General features: G+C 55.8%; 9 protein-coding genes across 9 annotated transcripts; 4 read left to right on the top strand and 5 right to left on the bottom strand.

Annotated features, from left to right (window-relative positions):
• The first annotated feature begins 231 nt into the window (after positions 1–231).
• H310_02492 (hypothetical protein) lies at positions 232–3,003 on the top strand. Its single transcript, XM_008866026.1, has 7 exons — positions 232–628; positions 750–1,317; positions 1,368–1,434; positions 1,633–1,731; positions 1,788–2,075; positions 2,127–2,273; positions 2,321–3,003. Exons 1-7 carry the CDS (start codon positions 235–237, stop codon positions 2,801–2,803), a joined length of 2,046 nt encoding a protein of 681 aa, XP_008864248.1. The 5' UTR covers positions 232–234; the 3' UTR covers positions 2,804–3,003.
• Positions 3,004–5,111: 2,108 nt separating this feature from the next.
• Positions 5,112–5,954, top strand: H310_02493 (hypothetical protein; the record flags this gene model as incomplete). The annotated part of the gene is made up of 1 exon (XM_008866027.1): positions 5,112–5,954. One exon carries the CDS (start codon positions 5,112–5,114, stop codon positions 5,952–5,954), a length of 843 nt encoding a protein of 280 aa, XP_008864249.1.
• A 500-nt stretch (positions 5,955–6,454) lies between these two features.
• Positions 6,455–7,435, bottom strand: H310_02494 (hypothetical protein). Its single transcript, XM_008866028.1, has one exon. It carries the CDS (start codon positions 6,896–6,898, stop codon positions 6,572–6,574), a length of 327 nt encoding a protein of 108 aa, XP_008864250.1. The 5' UTR covers positions 6,899–7,435; the 3' UTR covers positions 6,455–6,571.
• A 133-nt stretch (positions 7,436–7,568) lies between these two features.
• Positions 7,569–11,842, bottom strand: H310_02495 (hypothetical protein). The gene is made up of 6 exons (XM_008866029.1): positions 11,186–11,842; positions 10,967–11,137; positions 10,853–10,919; positions 10,651–10,800; positions 10,543–10,605; positions 7,569–10,499 (listed from the first exon to the last, which is right to left on the bottom strand). Exons 1-6 carry the CDS (start codon positions 11,821–11,823, stop codon positions 9,534–9,536), a joined length of 2,055 nt encoding a protein of 684 aa, XP_008864251.1. The 5' UTR covers positions 11,824–11,842; the 3' UTR covers positions 7,569–9,533.
• Positions 7,601–9,508, top strand: H310_02496 (hypothetical protein; the record flags this gene model as incomplete). The annotated part of the gene is made up of 1 exon (XM_008866030.1): positions 7,601–9,508. The coding sequence occupies one exon, from the start codon at positions 7,601–7,603 to the stop codon at positions 9,506–9,508; it is 1,908 nt and encodes a 635-aa protein (XP_008864252.1).
• Positions 11,843–11,895: 53 nt separating the features above from the next.
• Positions 11,896–14,530, bottom strand: H310_02497 (hypothetical protein; the record flags this gene model as incomplete). Its single annotated transcript, XM_008866031.1, has 5 exons — positions 11,896–12,464; positions 12,510–13,356; positions 13,495–13,581; positions 13,630–14,436; positions 14,486–14,530. The coding sequence occupies 5 exons, from the start codon at positions 14,528–14,530 to the stop codon at positions 11,896–11,898; spliced, it is 2,355 nt and encodes a 784-aa protein (XP_008864253.1).
• A 245-nt stretch (positions 14,531–14,775) lies between these two features.
• On the top strand, positions 14,776–15,342 carry H310_02498 (hypothetical protein). Its single transcript, XM_008866032.1, has 3 exons — positions 14,776–14,877; positions 14,929–15,110; positions 15,168–15,342. Exons 1-3 carry the CDS (start codon positions 14,811–14,813, stop codon positions 15,225–15,227), a joined length of 309 nt encoding a protein of 102 aa, XP_008864254.1. The 5' UTR covers positions 14,776–14,810; the 3' UTR covers positions 15,228–15,342.
• A 351-nt stretch (positions 15,343–15,693) lies between these two features.
• Positions 15,694–16,537, bottom strand: H310_02499 (hypothetical protein). The gene has a single exon (XM_008866033.1). It carries the CDS (start codon positions 16,434–16,436, stop codon positions 15,828–15,830), a length of 609 nt encoding a protein of 202 aa, XP_008864255.1. The 5' UTR covers positions 16,437–16,537; the 3' UTR covers positions 15,694–15,827.
• Positions 16,538–16,887: 350 nt separating this feature from the next.
• On the bottom strand, positions 16,888–17,637 carry H310_02500 (hypothetical protein). The gene has a single exon (XM_008866034.1). The coding sequence runs from the start codon at positions 17,619–17,621 to the stop codon at positions 16,914–16,916; it is 708 nt and encodes a 235-aa protein (XP_008864256.1). The 5' UTR covers positions 17,622–17,637; the 3' UTR covers positions 16,888–16,913.
• Between the last annotated feature and the right edge of the window lie 232 nt (positions 17,638–17,869).

Raw genomic sequence — 17,869 nt, forward strand, 5'->3', positions numbered from 1 at the left:
GCAAAGCAGCGCACAGGAAGAACTAGAGAAAATGAATGAAGAGATAGCATGCTGCTCCCTGCCATCTTAACAAGTGCGCAGGCCAATGCTTATGCCATGGGTGCGAACTGTTGATGACAAAAGCATCCATAAACGAGTGCGTGCTGCTCCACCAAGCATGGACGCAGGCTGCAAGAGACATTACTTGTCGACCACGCGGAACGCCAATGTCTCGGTGCCAGGTATAAATAGATCATGACAAGGATACAAGCCGCCGCGTCAGCGGCGGCACCTCCAACCTCTCTGCTCATGCAACAGATGAAAGCGTTGGGCAAAAGGAACGTTCAGGACATGTTTCGTCATATGGATGCCGACGGGAACGGGATGATCGACAGGGAGGAGTTTCAGCAAGGACTGGCAGCCCACGGCATGGACGCGGCGCACATTGCAGCACTTTTTCGGCAGCTGGACCCGCATCGCACAGGATCTATCGACTATAAGACGTTCTTTGACACGTATTACGATCAGCTGCCCCTCCCTCCCGCGCTCCTCTCGAACGCGCAAGTGCTCGAGAAAGTCCAGCACATCCTCCAGTCCAAGCGCCATCGACTCCATAAACTCTTCCATTCGATTGATGCCGACAAGAACGGTGAGTTTATGTGCAGTGTGCCAGCTCCTGTTTCTGGTTGTGCTGGGCCGTGGTGCCATGGCCGTGACGATTTCGTCGATATGGAAGCGTGTAGTAATCGACGGTGTGGTCCTTTTGCCAGGAACCATCGACCATCGCGAGTTTCATCAGTGCTTGACGAGTCTGGGGCTTCACCCGTCAGAAATCAACGTCGTTTTGGATGTATTCGACCCCGACGGCAACGGAGCCATCGATTACGCCGAATTCTCCGCGGCCGTCCTCCCGCTGGACGGGGCCACCGAACTGCACGCGCTCCACCTGGCCATGGAGAAGCCCCATGGCGTGAAAGCGTTTCCGCCTCCGCCGTCGCTTGTGAAGCCGCTCATGGAACAGACCCCATGCGACGGTCTCGACGGCGCTGCCGACGACGTTGGTGTTGCCGAGTTGTACGCGACGTTTGTCGAGAAATTGCTGCTAAAACACCGAGACCTGCGCTCGGCGTTTCGCGTGTTTGATGTGAAAAAGGAAGGCCAGTTGCCCCGCGACGCGTTTGCTCGATGTATCGAGAGTGTCTTTGGCGATGGCGCGGCCGACGCCACCCGACGACTCTGGCCATTCCTCGATCCCACAAACTCTGGATTTGTGCCGTTCTACACGTTTAGCAAAGGAAAACAGCACCCCAGCGCGCAAGCGTCGCCCATCAGACCAAGGTACAATGGTACCATGATTTGGGCCAACATGCAATCGTTGACGTGCTTAGCCATTTGAATCCGATCCTTCCGTCGCCAACCAAAGCCCCAACACGGCGGTCCGCGGTCCAAGAAAAGGTCCGTGCTCCATGCGGCAACGAGGGGCATCCATGCAATGCGGTTTTTCGTGTGTTCTGCTTGTGCGGGATGGATTGTGCTTCGGACAATAATGCGGTCGGGATTTCGTCGAGTGCTTGTGGTGTCTCGCCTGGTTGGAGATATCGTGTGAGAGGGCCATCGCAATGGGATTCCGATGGAGAATGTGGTCATGGCTAGGTTCGTCTGTACTTGGAGGGCAAGTACAAAAACGTGGGGAAGGGTGTCGGGGAGCTCTACCGCCTCTGTCACCCGGATGCGGTGGGGGTGTTCGACAAGGTAAGTCGACTTCCCCGACGACGCGTCCCCATGACACTGCTTGTTGTCCACCCCAGCGGCATTTGATTCGGCTGCTGCAAGCGCACTGTCAACTGAGCGCTGACGACGCCGCGCTCTTTTGTTCCTTTGGCCGGCCTCCCTCCGACATGAACATGATGGAGAAGGACATTCTACTTTGCTTGAATGCCACAGCAACGCCACCGGAAGATGTACACCCGAGGGAGCTCTTCAAAGACGCTCAGCGCATCGTGTTCTTGGCAGAGACGCACAATCGAACGCTCCAGCAACTTTTTCGTCATGTCATCCAAGACACACCCGACGACAAGGTCGTCCACACAAAGCTGGTACTCCACGACAAGCTGTGCCACGTCGACTCGATTGATGGACTCCCATAGCCTCTGCCGCGGCTCAGCGACCTCCTCTTCAACACGTTTCAAGTCGATATTCCTCCAGACCGGCTAGAAGACCTGCTCGGATCCTCGGACGACATTACGTACAGTCAGCTCGTGCACTGCGCGGAGCGAAAAGTCCTGGCGATCGAGGTCGGGGACGTCGTCGTCGTGGATGTGTTGGATGAACGAACGCATAGGCACATCATGCCATGGTAACCTCGGCCAAGACCGATTTCTATGGTCAGCCTCTGGGAAATCGAGCATCCGAGCCGCCATCTCCCCTCTCCAAGCGCCACGTGAGCGACCCCGCCTTCCTCACCCACGACATGCGAATCCAGGACCTGCCTAGCCCCACCAAGCGGGCGCTGCCTTGTCAACTGTCCGCACACGACATGAACTTCAAGGGAGCGGGTGTCCCGTCCGCGGTTCTCGGAGGGGTGCGATGTACTGTTGAACCCATCGTGGCACTGCCCGAGCCTGAAGAACGTCGCGTGGCGCCACGTTGGCAATCCAAAACTGTGGAAGTCGCGCATGAAAAGATTGGGCTGGGCGGAGGACGCAAGAAAATGGCCAACGACCCTGGGCGACACAACATGAACGACCTCCTTCTGAACCCCCCACCCACAACGCATCACGTTTCTCCGTCGACGAGAGGCGGCGGCACCACCCGTCTGTGGTGACCCCCTTGGCCGAGTCTTTCTGACACTATCATCTGCTTGAACAACGGCAGCGACAACAGAGTCGTTTCTCGGTATGCCGATCGCTGTAGCAAAGCGATGGAGGAGCGTGAAGATCTGTGTCTCGAGCGCTCGAATCACTTGGAAGTGTTGCGCCATGCTAAGTTTGAATCGACAACGTTTTCCCGGCAGTGCTGTTGGGGAGGGTGCTTCGATTGCTTTCAGGACATGTCGTGAGAATGGCCCTGTGTTGACAAGAGCAATGATTCTCTCGAGGGGATTGATATCTTCTCCAGCGTCCAGCTCTGTTGCTGGACGGCACGTGCATCGCGCAATGTCGTCGCACCAATCGTCGATGCTATTGAAGGGGTGGCCGTGATCGATCCAGAGGTCACCTCCACCCACGCAATGTTGGCGAGAACAACGATGCAGTGGACGGTGTACCGATGGGCGGCGTTGGAGTATTTGCCGACCGATGCGCTCGCGGGATTCCAAACGGTCTGTGGTAGGACGTCCACTGCATGACGTCTGACTCCATCGATGGCACATGGTGATGCAAAATGTGCCTTGCGCGAAGCTCCGACGTATTCCCACCTCAAGTGTATCCATCGATCGTTCCTTTGCTGTGATGTCTTCGAGAGCGGAGCCGTATTGACAACTCGACCGAAAACGATCTCGTTTATCGCGACACCCATGCACCGTGGTGCGCTCCTTGCGGCTGCAGCCGTGGATTCATGGAGCCAACATGCAGCCACACGAGGGATCCACGACGCTTGGCGACGCGGGGGACAAATTTGCCGCCGCCACGCATAGACTTGCAATCACGTTGTGCTGCTATGCGGGAGTTGTCCTTGTCGATTTGGTAAGTGGCCAACTCTGCGACAAAGACCACAGCACGCACAAGACACCCGGACCATGCGTCCAGAGTACAACATTGATGGAGCCCCGCCCGAGACAAGAGTGAGTCAAGGCGATGCTGGCGAACAAGTTCTCCACAAGGAAGCGCTGCATCGTCGATGTGAACCAGTTCTGTCCAGAGAATCGCATGTACATGATGGATCCCTACACCGCGTTCGCAATGGGAAGTCCTATCCACGTGATCAAGCCGATCCCATCGCCCGTGTCGACCCAGAGTTGTGTTCGACCACTCGCTCCTCTGAAAACTCCATTTTCTCACGATGCGCAACCGCGCTTCGTTCTGTCAAGGATGGAGAGCGGCCAGAAGCAGCAGCAATCCACTCGAGAACAATGCTTTCTTGGGCGATGTCGTGATTGGAGATCATGCCGACGCCCGTGGATTGTTCGCTCCATCGACTTGACTATCTCAATAATGAATGGATTTTTCATTTATGTGAATACTGTAATCGTGACGTATTCATACAGTACTTGAAACATTTACCCTTGATAGAAGAACTTGAAGCATGTAAAATATTAAAAAAATTTAAAGAAATAAAAGATAATTTTTCTAATTTTTCTAAAATATAAGAAGAATTTTTTAATTGATTTAAAAAATTATTACCAATTTCGTACAGGAACAAGGTAAAGAGACAACTTGCGCCATTCGCCGTCCTGTGCGCGCACCGACACATGACCCAATCGAACCCCTTTCTCGGACACTAGGCCACTCGAACGGTGAGTTGCTCTGCATTGCGATGCGCTGCCTCGAGCGCAGCTTCCCAGCTTCATATTCTTGCGGTCCCCATTTCTGCAACTTGAACTTGAGTGAAGTCGTCAACAAGCTCGATCGGTAATAAAACGTCTCCGCCAATAAAACGCGTCAAGATACATCCGTTGAAGAAAGGTATACTCCCCTTGTCACATCGCTCCCCCATCGTTGTTGGCCGATCTCGGGTCACATTTTGTTCTATATGGCCTCCACATGGGATGGTTCGGGTCATAAGATGCTGTCCATCGACTGAGCAGCCCGTGCGCGAACCTGGCGTCTCTCCAAGGACGTAGTGCCTGTTGGCGCGCATTTCCACCAGTCGTCTTTCGCGCCTCGAGTCAACCCACCGTGCGTTAAAAACACCACGTTAAACCCATTCGTTTGAATCTCGTGTCGCATACAGACCGCCATTCCTATCGTTATCCGGAGGATTTCAGCGAAATGATGGTCATCAATGGACCAATCCGAGGGCGCCGTGAGTCGTGGTGGGCCAAAAACGCGATTTGATTGGTCGATGCCACCACCGATCCGGATTACGGTGGCGGGCCACATCGTCGCGAGTGTTGACGGCCCATGGGACCCGACGAATCATTCCAACGTCCGCGTCGACACGGCGCCGCCCATTCTCTGATTTCCTCGCTCCCCATGAAGCCATCCATGAAATCCAAGGTTGAAGCAGCCCCGCTGTTTCTCCAGAAGATCTACGCCATGTTCGAAGACTCGCCGGTGCGCATCGCGGGTTGGATGAACAAAGGCACGACGGTCGTGATCAAAGAGCCCGAGGAGTTTGCCAAGGCGATCCTGCCGCAGTACTTCAAGCACAGCAACTTTAGCAGCTTCGTGCGGCAACTCAACTTTTACGGGTTCCGCAAATTCAAGAAGGACGATATCCTCATCGAAGCACACGACCCCACCAAGAACTGGTGGGAATTCCGCCATGAAAAGTTTGTCCGACATATGCCCGAACTCATGGCACAGATTCGACGAAAGACGTACTCGGACGCGTCCGTGAGCAGCTCCAACGGCACAGTATCGGAAGTCGATGTGCTCAAGTCGCAGGTGAAGACAATGCAGACGCAGTTTGACGCGCTTACAAGCCAGATCGCGTCGCTCACTGAAGTCGTGGCAAAGCTGGCGCAGTCAAAGAAGCGATCGCTCTCCGCCTGCGACGAGGATATGGTGGAACAAGTTGTCAGCGATGAAAAGCGAGTAAAGGTTGAAGATGGTCTCATGAAAGACGAGCTGCCAGAAGCGATCGCGGCCCCGACATTGTCCAAACAACACAGCCTCATGTTCGATCAGCTGGACGATCTCTCGTTCGACGACTCGATGACTTTGGACCCTGCCGCATGGCTCGACGGCGTCGACTTTTCAATCCCCATTGCTTCGTCCGCTGCAGCTCCCGCGACAGTGCCCCCTATGGCCCAAAGGTGTTCGAACACAGGCCCCCTCACCTTTCTTATTGCACTGAAGCCTCAGCAGACCTAGGCGCTCCCATGTAGCATCATGCTGTCCTGCATTATGCTCCCTACGAGTCTTACCTTCGTCCAAGACTAAGATCCCGTTGTAATCTATTTATTCGACATGAACAACACGTCATCGGACACCGCATCAACCATCAGAAAGCCACATCTTCCCCCACATCCTCCTTTCCTTTCGGGTCCACCTGTCCGTGTGAATGGAGGAGGTATGGTGATGTGGACAGTCGAACGGTGCGACAGCGAAACACCGACGTACTTCAAGTGCTGTTGCAATCCACAACTCCCATGCACCCATGCGTGCAATCTGTGTGGTTTCCTGGGTGATTGAGTCTCCATGGAGCGCGGAGCACTCCCTGGAATGGATGTGGCGCACAAGCACTTTCCATCTCCTCCATGACGTCCGCCGTGCCGGTTCTGCATGCTCTGTGGATTACAATCCAATTGGGATGTAACAATTTTTGGCATTTTTGTCAAAAAATTTGCCAATAAATTCATACCGTAGCAAAATCCCTGAAACCTGTAGATTATAATATTCCTGCCACGTTCAATACATGGCGGGTTCGTTTGCCGCGCAACTTTTCACGAGATGTCGGGATGGGAAGAAAGCTCGGCCGTGCTTGGCGGTCATGGAGACAGCGCGTCCAAGAAGAGGGATCTGGAAGTGGACGCCACGGAGGAAGACATGCCGCTTGGAGAGGAAAACAAGGAAGGAGATGAGTCAATTCCATTGAAAGCTAAGAAGAAGCGAGCCACGTTCTCCGAGCAACACTTGCTCGGGCCGAAAGGGTTTTCGTTGGTGTATTCTTCGTTTCCGACACATTTCAATGGTGCTGTGACTAACGGCAACGAGTCTGAAGCGTTGCGTGAGCTCATCACCGCGTACAAGGAGTGGGCATACGAGCTGTACCCGGGCCTGAATTTTGAAGACCTCGTCGACCGCACAGAAATCATCGCAAAGAAGGCTACGGTGTCCTCATATCTATCGGATCTGCGACAGCAAGAACGAAAGCGTGGAGAGCCCGTCGAACCAGAGCCTGCGCTGCCGACGGCGCATGAGCAATGGGTTGCAATGCAAGACTACGAAGCAGCTCTAAAGGCACAGCGCGAGTCTTCAGAATCAAAACCTGCGGGTGAAGCGAGCAACGGAACTCCAATTCGTCGATCCTTTCACATTGAAGACGAAGGTGAAGCCGAGTTCGAACTCCCAACAAGCGTACAGCAGGCAAAGAGCGACGACAGCGGCAGCGAAGCTGAGTTTGACTTCATCGCTGTCTCCACGCGTTCCCAAGTTGATGCCCCCGAGCAAGGCCGTGAAGAAGAACGCGCGGCAGAAGAAATCGATTTACCTGGGGACAGCAGCAGGATTGATGAAGCGCATGAAGCACCGAGAGCACATTTTAGCGACGCATTGCCGTCCCCACGCGATGACGTGGACATTGGTGAGTAAAGTGTCATAAGAATAATGTATGAGTACGGTACAAAGAGAAATAGCGTCGTTTCATGGATATTTGCAGGAAATCCGTCAAATTCGCCCGAAAATGGAAAGAAATTCCTCAAAATTGGGTTTTTTGCTTGAAAAATGGCATCATGTGCATGTCGGCGTTACATAGTCAAGCGTTTCGTCGGTGCAAAGGCGAAAAAGCCGCCGCCGAGATGGCAACGAAGCGAGGGATGCCGACGCTGGACACAGCGTCCGCGGCAGCTGTGCAGCAAAACAACCTTCGCATCATCGAGACCTTCATTGCGTCAGAGAACTCGCGGGAACTGCAACTCGCCCAATGCAAGTCGGTGGAGAAGCGAGGGCTTCTTGAGATGGAGTTTGCGCTCGCGCGAGCCCACGAGTCCAAGTTGCTTCACCGTATGATGCAGCAAAAGGGCGACAGTGTGGACACATATCGACTGGAAGAAGAGGTCAACGCGATGTTGTTGGCGTCATCGAAGCGCATACAGGAGATTGTTGCCAAGAGTCCATTGCCTAAGTCTACCTTTGCAAAGAAGCATCCTGCGAAGAAACGCGCCATGTTGACAGGGCCACGAGAAAGCATGAAAACGGTCATGCCAGCCATTAAACAGCGACAGCACGTGATCCCAGCAGCGTCGCCCTCTGCAATACAAACGCGCACGAAGCCAGCGCTCGACACTACAGGCCAACGCACAAGAATACCACAGACGAACGCACCACATCAGTCACCGGTCAGCACGATAGAGACCCTGCCGCGACGTGTAAGCCACCCCAAATTCCGCAGCCCCAGTGACCCAACAGCTGCCCCACCTTTCACAGCAGACAACGCAACCCTCGCGGACCCAACAACGGTACCTAACGTGCACGTCCAGTTGACAAAAACGCTGCCAGAAGTACGAGCTACTCCTGCCGAACGAACGGTCTCGTCCCCTTTCGAGAGCTTTTTCCATGCGTACATGGGAACGCCGTCCGAGTTGCTCTTCTCCAAGGTGAAAGAAGTTGTGTTGGACGTGGATGGTTATGAAGTGCGCGTGCGCAAAAAGTCAGGTGCTGCCGAACGTCCTGCGACCGCCGACACCACGCACGGCGTGCGCGGCGTACGCGCGCTCAAGGCGCAGAAAGAATTGGAAGAGGTGCAAAAAGAGGTCAATCGCGCAAACGGCTCACCCGACGAGTCCGCCAAAGAGATGCACCGCATCGACGACCCGAGCAACGCCCATCTCGATTCGGCCAACGTGACATTAGACCCCCGCGGCGGGACAGAGCTTCGAGACACTTCCAGCGAGGAAACGGAAGGCGATCAAGCCAACGTGGTGCCAGCACCGTCCCCAGCCAAAGACGACGCCACATCCAAGTTGGACTTCTCTTTGCCGCCGGCAAACTCCATCGCCGAGCAGCGAGAGCCGAACCAACAACACTGTGATGCTACCACACACAACGACGCGACCTGTGAGGATCCCTGCAACGAATGCAGCCCCCCAGACAGCCCCTCCCGACTCGCGCAGGTGCACGATGTGTCGGTGGTCGTTGTGGACGCCATCGTTGCCAACGCTCTCCACATCCTTTCGGACGTCCCTCCCGACGATGCGCTTGAGGAAAGCGATGGATTTGCACCTTCCCCGACAAACGTGGCGCCACTTTCCAGTCCCGACAAGGCCATGTCGTTTCAAGCGCCCAACACACAAGACTTGCTGGCCGTCGCAGAGAGCTTCATGCCGTCGCACGAGGTTGTATACCCACAGCCGCACGTGGAAGCGCATCCCACAGCTCTCGACAATCGCTCGAGCCATTTGAAATGTGCCGAAGCGGCCGTTCAAGTCCAGCGGATGGTGCGCGGGCATCAAGGACGAAAGCACTTCCAAGCCACGTTGTACGAGGAAGCGCAATCGTGTGGTGTGCTCGGGGCCATGCCAGGGACCACCCAAGGCGCCACAGGATGGTACCAGGAGCAGGCAACGTTTACGGCGCACTACTTTGTCGTGCTGCCGTCGGGAGAGTGGCGGCCCAAGGTGAAAGTGGCTTGTCCCCACATGATCCTGACAACGCACGACATGAAGCGACTCGTTCATGACATGATCAACGTAATGGACATGGATTGACTCGAGAATTGCACTGGTCGAGTCGTCAGCGAGGCATCGAGTAGAACGGCGTCAGAGTTAGCGACGACGTTGCGGCAGCCGAGGCTTGAAAGAGTCCGTACTGCCCTTCGATACACTCGTCCTGGACGTCGAGGAACAACGTCTGTATCGCTAGCGCTCGCTTCCCGCCCGTGTCGTCGGTGCACTCGACCTGCACGCAGTGCATCGCTTGGAAATGCGTGCGAATGGTCGCCAGAAGGCATCGCTTGTAGCTATCGTCGAAGAAGAAGCGGCTCGCATCCAGGTCGATCGTTTCCCGGGGTAGTACTACAATGCTATTGCTGGATGTTGCGGCACGCTCCAAGGGAGCACTCGTTGAGGGGGCCACGGGGGCTGGGGCTAACGTGGCCCAGAGTGTGTCAAGATGGTGAGGCATCGGTCGAGTGCTGGATGGTCGAACCGATGATGGAAGCTCTGTGTAGGCAGGATCGCAGGCCTCCAGGGCGTGCTCGACGTGGTACAAGGATGGCGTTGCTGCTGGCATTGATGTTGAGGAAATGGGCAGGTCGGTGGTATCGATGGCAGAAGGTTTGACCTCCGCTCGAAGCGCTTTTGGCGAGGCGATGACCGTGGACGCAATGGGTGCAGGATCAACTTGTTGGTTCACTGAATCGCGCGCCGTGATAGAGTCGCCTCCTGGGCTAGGCTCCGTTGCAGTCGGTGCGTCATCTTCTGGGGCGAAAGCAACGTGTGCGCCGTCGTGAATGGCAATGGCCGCCTCGAAAGCTACCAACAAGTCGTCTGTGTTGACTGGGGGTTTGGAAAGTGTCTTGGAAGGCTTCGCGGGGGGAATGGCTTTCTTCGCTGCGTACAGAGCATAGCACGAGTCGCAAAACATGGCGCGGTTGTACAGCCGATTGCGCTCTTTGCGATGGAGGCATGCCAGATGAGCTTCCCACGCACCGGCTGGGTCGTCGTGGCCGGCGTTGTCGAAATGGTAAAAGAGAACGTCCTACCCAACAAGATGAGGTTCCCTCCTCGATGCCGCGATGTGCCTTGTAGAGCATCGAGAGGTTGGGATTTGGAGGGTGCTTGCAGCTCCTGTTCGCACAAGTCGCCTACGACGCCGTCAGCCAACGAACCAACGTATTCACGCAGCACACTCGCGGGGTCCCTTCGTCTTGGTTGCTGGCGACGTGCCGTGGCGGCGGCACCACCACCACACGTTTCCATCGAAACGCTTTGACTTGGGTGAGCCACCACTGCCCTTGTTCACTCTGAATCAAGTCGACGACGGCCAGGGCAAACTTGACCTGCCATACACGATGTCGACCATGCGTTCCATGGGCAAAGGGGCTGCCGTACGTTTAACGCAGACTCGAGCACACACACCAAGTTGGCTGCGACGGCTTTGGGCACCGGCCACGACGAGCTGCGCCATGCCATGAGCGAGGGAATCGAGCAGCGTTGGCGCTGTACCTTGTGGTGCATTTATCAATGTGGCACGTGGCCATCGACGTGGTGTCAACGAAGTTGTGCTCGTGGTCCGAGAGAACCCATACGAACGGGGGGTGCTTGCACTGCCACACGCTGCGGACGAGCCACGTTTTGGACCCCTTTGGCTGGATGTACTCTTGCAGCGCCGCAATCCTATCCACGAACAACGCATCAAGCGTTTGCCTGTTCCGTCGTCCGTACGTAGTTGGGCTGCTCGTGATGGAGTCGAGTTGCTGTAGAACGGCGACGTTGGATTGTAGGAATTGCAAGTCGTTTCCTTGGCTCTGCTGCACTTTGTAGCACACCAAAGCCCCGTGTTTGTCTGCGGGATGGCTGCCCAACATCGGCGCCGACCGAGTCAGCAGACGAACGATCTGTTGGGCATCTTTCATCACGGCGACCTTGGTCGCGTACGCTTTGGCTTGCAGGATCGAGGCCGACGTGGCCGTGTAAAGCAATGTAAAGCCGCCCTTGCCATCGCTGAAAAACGTGCTCGGCACTTGGACACCAATGTCGACCTGGTTGGCGCTTGCTAGGGCACGGAAGAAGGCGACCCGGGGGAGCGTCGACGTGTCATTGTACTCGATCGCGTGGCAGCTGCACTCGGCAACCAACGAGTGAAACCGAGCGAGTTGATGGGACGTGGGGACGAGTGGGGCCTGCAGCGCCGGGAGCGTCGTGGGTTTGTGGCGATGGTGTGTGTGCGGTGGACGTGGCGGACTTGATTCCGGCAATGGTCGGCGCTGCAGGGGATGCAGCAGCCGTGCCTTCTTCGACGCCTTTTTGGGCGGCGACGCCGGAAATGCCGTCGCGAGCCAGCTATCGAACGCCGTTTGCATCTCACGTCGGCTATCTTTAGTGCCTTTTGTAAATTCATCGTTCAACCAAACGCAGGATCGAATAACTCCCATTTACTTGGTTAGCTTGCCGCGGAAAACAGCCTCCGGCACGGGCTGCTCGTCCATGTCGATGTCAATCTCTTCTGCATTCACGTCGTCTGCGGTGGTGTGTTCGAGCTGCTCCATCGCGTCGGCGGGCACTGTGCTGCTGCTGCTCTGGTTGGTGCTGCTGGCCACCATGTTGAGCGCGCCGGCCGCCGTCCCGATGTAGTTGACGGTCGCATACTGGAGTTGGACACTGCGCTTGATGCGAAGCATGTCGAGGAAAGTTTCTTCGTTCCCGTGCTCAATCTCGAACGCATGCCACTTGCTCCAGAACGATTCCTCCGACACGCGCGGGTCACAGCACTGCGATATGTGATTCAAGACAGCTCGTGCTCGCGTGAGCTCGCCCAACGCGGCTTCAAACGCCGAAAACTCGAGTCCCAACTGCCACACTGTCTCGTTGGGGAGGTGGCTCATCGCGCGCTCGTAAATGCTGCGCACAGTGATCACACCCGCCAACTTTTGGGCCTTCTTGATGTAGAAGCGGTAGAGGTCGAGCTGAACTTGGGGGTTCGACTCGATCTTGGCTGTCGCATCTATGACACATGAAATCAATGGCATGTACATCCACATCCACGCACTTTCATAGATGGTTTGGGCATTGCGCCAGAGCCCATAGTTCTCTTCGAGCGCAGCATACTGCTTGAAAAACTCGGGGAGGTCGGCCTCGGGGGCGACACCCACAACTTGATTGAACAAATCCCGCGCTCGCTCGAGTTTCGCCCCTTCGTATCGCTTCACAAACGCCGTCAAGTACGCCGTCCAAATGTCCTTTGCATGCGGGAACGGAAACAACCTGATCGCCTTCTCGTACACTTTGAACGCGTCTTCAAAGTAAGCATGGCTTTCGAGGAACGTTGTGTACTGCAGCACCATCACCGCCGTCGCGAGTTTCAGCTCGATCACGCGGTCATATGCGGCGCGAGTCGACTCGATGTCCCCGAGCGACTCTTCTAGATCCACGCGAAGGTTCCAGACCTTGAGCGACTTGACCAAGTTCTTCTGGTTGCAAGCAGCGCGGATGAGCTCCAGTGCTTTGTCAAACTCTTCGTGGCGCAGCTCCAGTTCGACTTGTGCGCACAGCACCGTCGCACGCTCGTCCATGTTCCTCCACGGGTGCGCCAGGGCCCTCGTAAAGATCGCGCGCGCATTCGCCAGGTCGTCGTGCTGTTCATAGTATGCCGAGAACGCGATCCAGAGCGCGCTCAATGGGCCGACGGCGTTGGCCGAATCGATTGTCTTGAGCGCTTCCGTATATGTTTTGACGACGAGCAACGGCGAGTCCTCCAGTAGCTTAATGCGCTTCTGCCATTCCTTGACCGAGTGGGGATTCTGCCGCAGAAAGACTGCGTTCATGAGCAGCGGGCGGCGCTCCGCCAAGTCTTCGTACAGCTGCAGCGTGCGCGACAGCTCTTGGCTCTCGGGATCCTACTCAAGAGTCGAGTTGACGAAGACGGCACAAAAGTGGATGGAAAACCCAGCCAAGCCCGTCGACACACCGACTCGAGAACCAGTCGGGCATTGCGTCCAGGAGGACGCTGCACCCGACGACGACATGGAGTTTACCTGCATCTCGGCAGTCACGAGCGCTTCCAAAAACTTGACGTAGGCATCGAAAATGAGCGAAAAGTCGCGCACAGTCAGCACCGCCGCCTACGGCCCGTCACGATGAGCTGCTGTCGCACACAGGGAAGGACGCACCAGGCCTTCTTCGTAGATGTCGCGAGCGTTGTCGAACATGCCCAAACGCATGTAGTACGTCGCCAGCGCGCACCAGAACCGGCCGACTTCGTCGGAGAACAAGTGGAGACCGGACCGCAGAATCGCGTCAATGTTGAGCGCGGAGCTGACCTCGTCAGGGTGAGAACTGATCAGCGAGCATAGATCCATCCACAGGGAATGCCGTGAAGCCGTCTGCGGGAGGTTGAGCACATGCACGAGTTGCAGACTGGCTTCTTCCCACAACTCCTTGGAAAGTAGGTACCGGACGTAGTCTTCGCGGCCTGTGGGATCGAACATAAGGTAGCGCCGGTACACGCGAATCGCTGTGGACGGAACTCCTTGTGCATGGACGAAGGCAAGGTAGGGACCCCAGATGCGCTTGTGTTGTGTGATGGGAAGGGCGCGGAGGGCCCGGTCAAAGACGCGACGGGTGCGTGTGCCCCAGCGAAGGTGGTCGAGAAGTTGGAGATACTGCAGCCAGATGCGTGGCATTTTGTGCAGATGCACGAGAGCATCTTCATAGAGCACGGTGAGTTCAACGAATTCGGGGGCATCGATGCGGAGCCCACGCGCCAGCCCGTAGCTCTCGTCGAGGAATCGTTTCCACAGCTTGTAGCTCAATGGAACGTACGTAAGCGCGCGACGGAACAAGGTCTCGCGCTCCTTTGACAGCCGCGTCCCGTTGGGTTTTGTGTGGACCAAATTCAGGTACGACGTCCAGTTCTCAATCGAATACGGATTGCGAGCCACGTCGTCTTCGAACTGAGCTTCCATGGCTTCTTGCGACTAGAGCCGGCATATTCGCTAAGACAAGATGATGCGACTATGACGGTACCTGGAGGTAGGCGCGGACATCTTCCATCGCGACAAGCCCAGCCATGATGTGGACCTCCTTGTAGCCGAATCAATTACCACAAATCCAAAGTTGAGAGTACTGTGATATTTCATAACTCGAAACCTGTAATATTTGATATAGAGCCTCGCTCATTTTCAAACGTTTTTATCGAACAAAGCGAGTTATCGAATATTAGAGGCCCTTTCGAGCTCAATGTGGGGAGTTGAATAAAATTAGGTTGAAATTTCTTGGTGAAAGTAAAGCGATTAAAGAATTGTATTATATTGCTCGCCGGCGCTGATAACCAGTAAAAGCAGTTGTCAAGATGCAAGCACTGTTGCGCGTTGCCCGCACCGCGGTTGCCGCGCCGGCAGTGAAGATGCCTTTCGCAGGTAGACGGCGCTTCCGTGGTGATGGGATAGACAATAGCTTGTTGTGCCTAGCTGCGTTCTCGTCGTTTGAAGTTGTATCCCGTGGCTTTCCTGCACATCAAGTCCCTTCTCGTCCTCCCATTCTCTTCCAAGCGGACGACGCCCTGGACGCGGTGCTGGAAAACCTGCGTCTGTCGTCGGAGCCCATTGTTGGCATGCAGTTGCTCGGCCGCAACTCGCGCAAACCGAAGAAGGTGCGTGCATCTGCTGCACATGCTGCATGACATGTCCCGACTCGTTGTGTCCTCCAGGCCAACCACGGCAAGCGCCCTTGCTCGCACGTCCGCCGCCGCTCGAAGCGCCTCAAGTAAACAAGCGTCGCGCAGCCCATCGAGTGTGTTGTACTTTAGACCTTTTCAACTAGAACCCCGCGGTTTTTGGATCGCTATTCCTCGATGCCTATATAAAGCAGATCACTTTCATGTCTGTGGTGATTGTCCCAACCTTCTCGTTGTGCACTTCTCCTAGATTTCTTCGGTCGGACTCGCGGTTTGTCATGCGAAGATGCAGAGTCGCTCTCCGAGCGTCATCCGGGCCACATCTTGCAGGATATTTTTGAGTTGGGTGTGCAAGGCCACAGGCGGCTCTTGCAGTCGCTGTACGTCGTGAAGCAGTGCCTCGTCGACGGCGTTGGAAGTGTACGTGAAGCTGCCGTCCGCTCCATCAGTCCGAACGAAGGCGGATGGCTCGTGCAAGGACGGGGACTTCCGATGCAACAACGGCAAACCCTTTTTCTACGAGGATATGTCTAGGTGCATGTCCTCCACGAACGTGAAGTTGGGTCGGTGGGGTTGGATATATCGAGACGAGAGAAGTTGGGATGCACTGGGTACACTAGTGCGTCTGGAACATGGAGCGACGAGAGGGTTGGTTTGGACTGTCCATCCAAGAGGGTGTTGGCTAGGATACAATTATAACTTAGGAACTTCGGCGTGATGTGAGGTGCGATGGCTCCAGTCTTCGGTGGACTGGGGCATGTAGTACTCGATGGCTTCGGCCAGGAGTTGCTGGTTCACCTGTCCCACTGGTCTCGCCCTGGCGTCGGCGCTGTGGAACTGGTATGGCTCCAGGAGAGTCATCGTCGCCACCATCGACTTGACGACCTCCTGGAGTTGTTTTAGTTGGGCGTCCATGCTGCTCAGCGTCTCCTTGATAGCGTGCACATCCCGCCTCAGGTCGTCAACGGCGTCCGACTCTGTCGTCGAGTGGTTGGTCTTGCGCTTGATGCGGCGGATGAGGTGCGGTTTGTGCTGGTGGAAGTAGTCATGCTGAAACACGACGCTCGTCGGCGTCTCGGCGACCTTGGCCCCTTTGACAAACCCATAAAAGTTGAGCTGGCGAACGAAGCTCGTGTATTTGCTGTGTTTGAAGTACTGGGGCAGGATCACTCGGGCAAAGTCCGTCGGCGACTTGATCTCAAACGCACTCCCACCATGGCACCACCCACCCATTGATGGCGGGATCGCATGGAGCATGTCGAAGAGCTTCTGGAGGAACATGGGCGCAGCCGCCTTCTTCATGATCTTTTCGGTAATGCGACCGGTCTCTGAGCAGCCCACCGAGTGTGGGACGGCACTGGCGGTGGAATCGCCAATCGCGGCCGCCCCATGATGACTTGAAAAGAAGTGGGCCAATGGAAAACCACGCAAAAAATCCGTTCCACAAACAGCCACGGCGCCGGTCTGAACACTTCGATCTTGTCCTGGCGGCTGCCTAGTGGATGGGCCCCATCGCCGACGGGATGTGGCGCGGGGAGATCGGATGTGTCATCACGTCATGTGCCATGTGGCATACGCATGACTGACGCCCGTCGGCCACGATCGAATGTACCGCTGAACGAAGCAACGCCAGCGCCCCTACATACCGCATGCAACAACCAACTGGTTCAGTGGTCAGCAGGTACTCGCGAGGGGGTGCAAAGTCATCGAGAGGGTTGCGGATCGCCCCCGCCACGTTCGCCTCGCATGCTCGTAGGGATTTCGACGGACATTTACATTTTAACACTGGTAGATCATTGTGTCTGATCCATCGCACTTGACAAACAGCGGCGCCAGGTACGTCGTGTCGAGTGGCTGCAACCCGTGCGACGACGATGTCGGGGCGGCGCCGTCGTCCTCTAAATACTCGAGGGCGTCGATGAGGGAGTTCTGCTTCTCAAGTCGCGGCAGCGCAAGCGGAAGGGATGCTTTGACGGGTGCTGTCGGGAGGGGGGCCATCGAAGAGACGAGCTGAGCGAGTTGGCCGAGTTGTGCTGACAGCGCCGAGAGTGTGGATTTGATGTCGGAGACTTCGTGGCGCAGCTCCTCGACCTCGTCGACGGTCGACCCGTCGCTAGCGATCTCCGTGTAGTTTGTTTTGCGCTTGATCTTGTTCATCAGGTGCGGTTTGTGCTGGACGAAATGCTGATGAAAGAACGTCAGGCACGTCTTCGACTCATCCGTTTCGTGCGCCACCAGGAGCACTTCCTTTTTGCACTTTTGAAACCCGTAAAAGTTGAGTTGCCGCACAAAGCTCGACAACTTGCTGTGTTTGAAGTACTTGGGGAGCATAAGGTGGGCAAACTCTTTGGGCTTTTTTATCTCGAACGCGGTGCCGCCCTGGCACCACCCGCCAATGCTGGGCGGTGTTGTGTGCATCATGTCGAATAGCTTCTTTAGGAACATGGCGCCAGACGGAGAGGGAGTCGAGGCGGCCGCCGATGGCATCCTGTACAGAGTCGCGGAATTGCCAGAATGACGCATGGCACAACACGACGGTGGCATCGCACTTAAATGGGTCGTGTCCATGATTTTCCTTGTGTTATCGGTGGATCTCAATTTAGCCTCTCGTTGCATTATGCCATATAAAATCCATGAGGAAGGTCTCAATTGAGACAATTGACCTCAAATTCGACATGCAGAGTGTAGGTTGGACACTCCACACAACACTTCTGTGGACAGTCGACTCGCGCAAT

Source organism: Aphanomyces invadans, assembly GCF_000520115.1.
Source record: "Aphanomyces invadans strain NJM9701 unplaced genomic scaffold supercont1.3, whole genome shotgun sequence".
NCBI lineage: Eukaryota > Oomycota > Saprolegniomycetes > Saprolegniales > Verrucalvaceae > Aphanomyces > Aphanomyces invadans.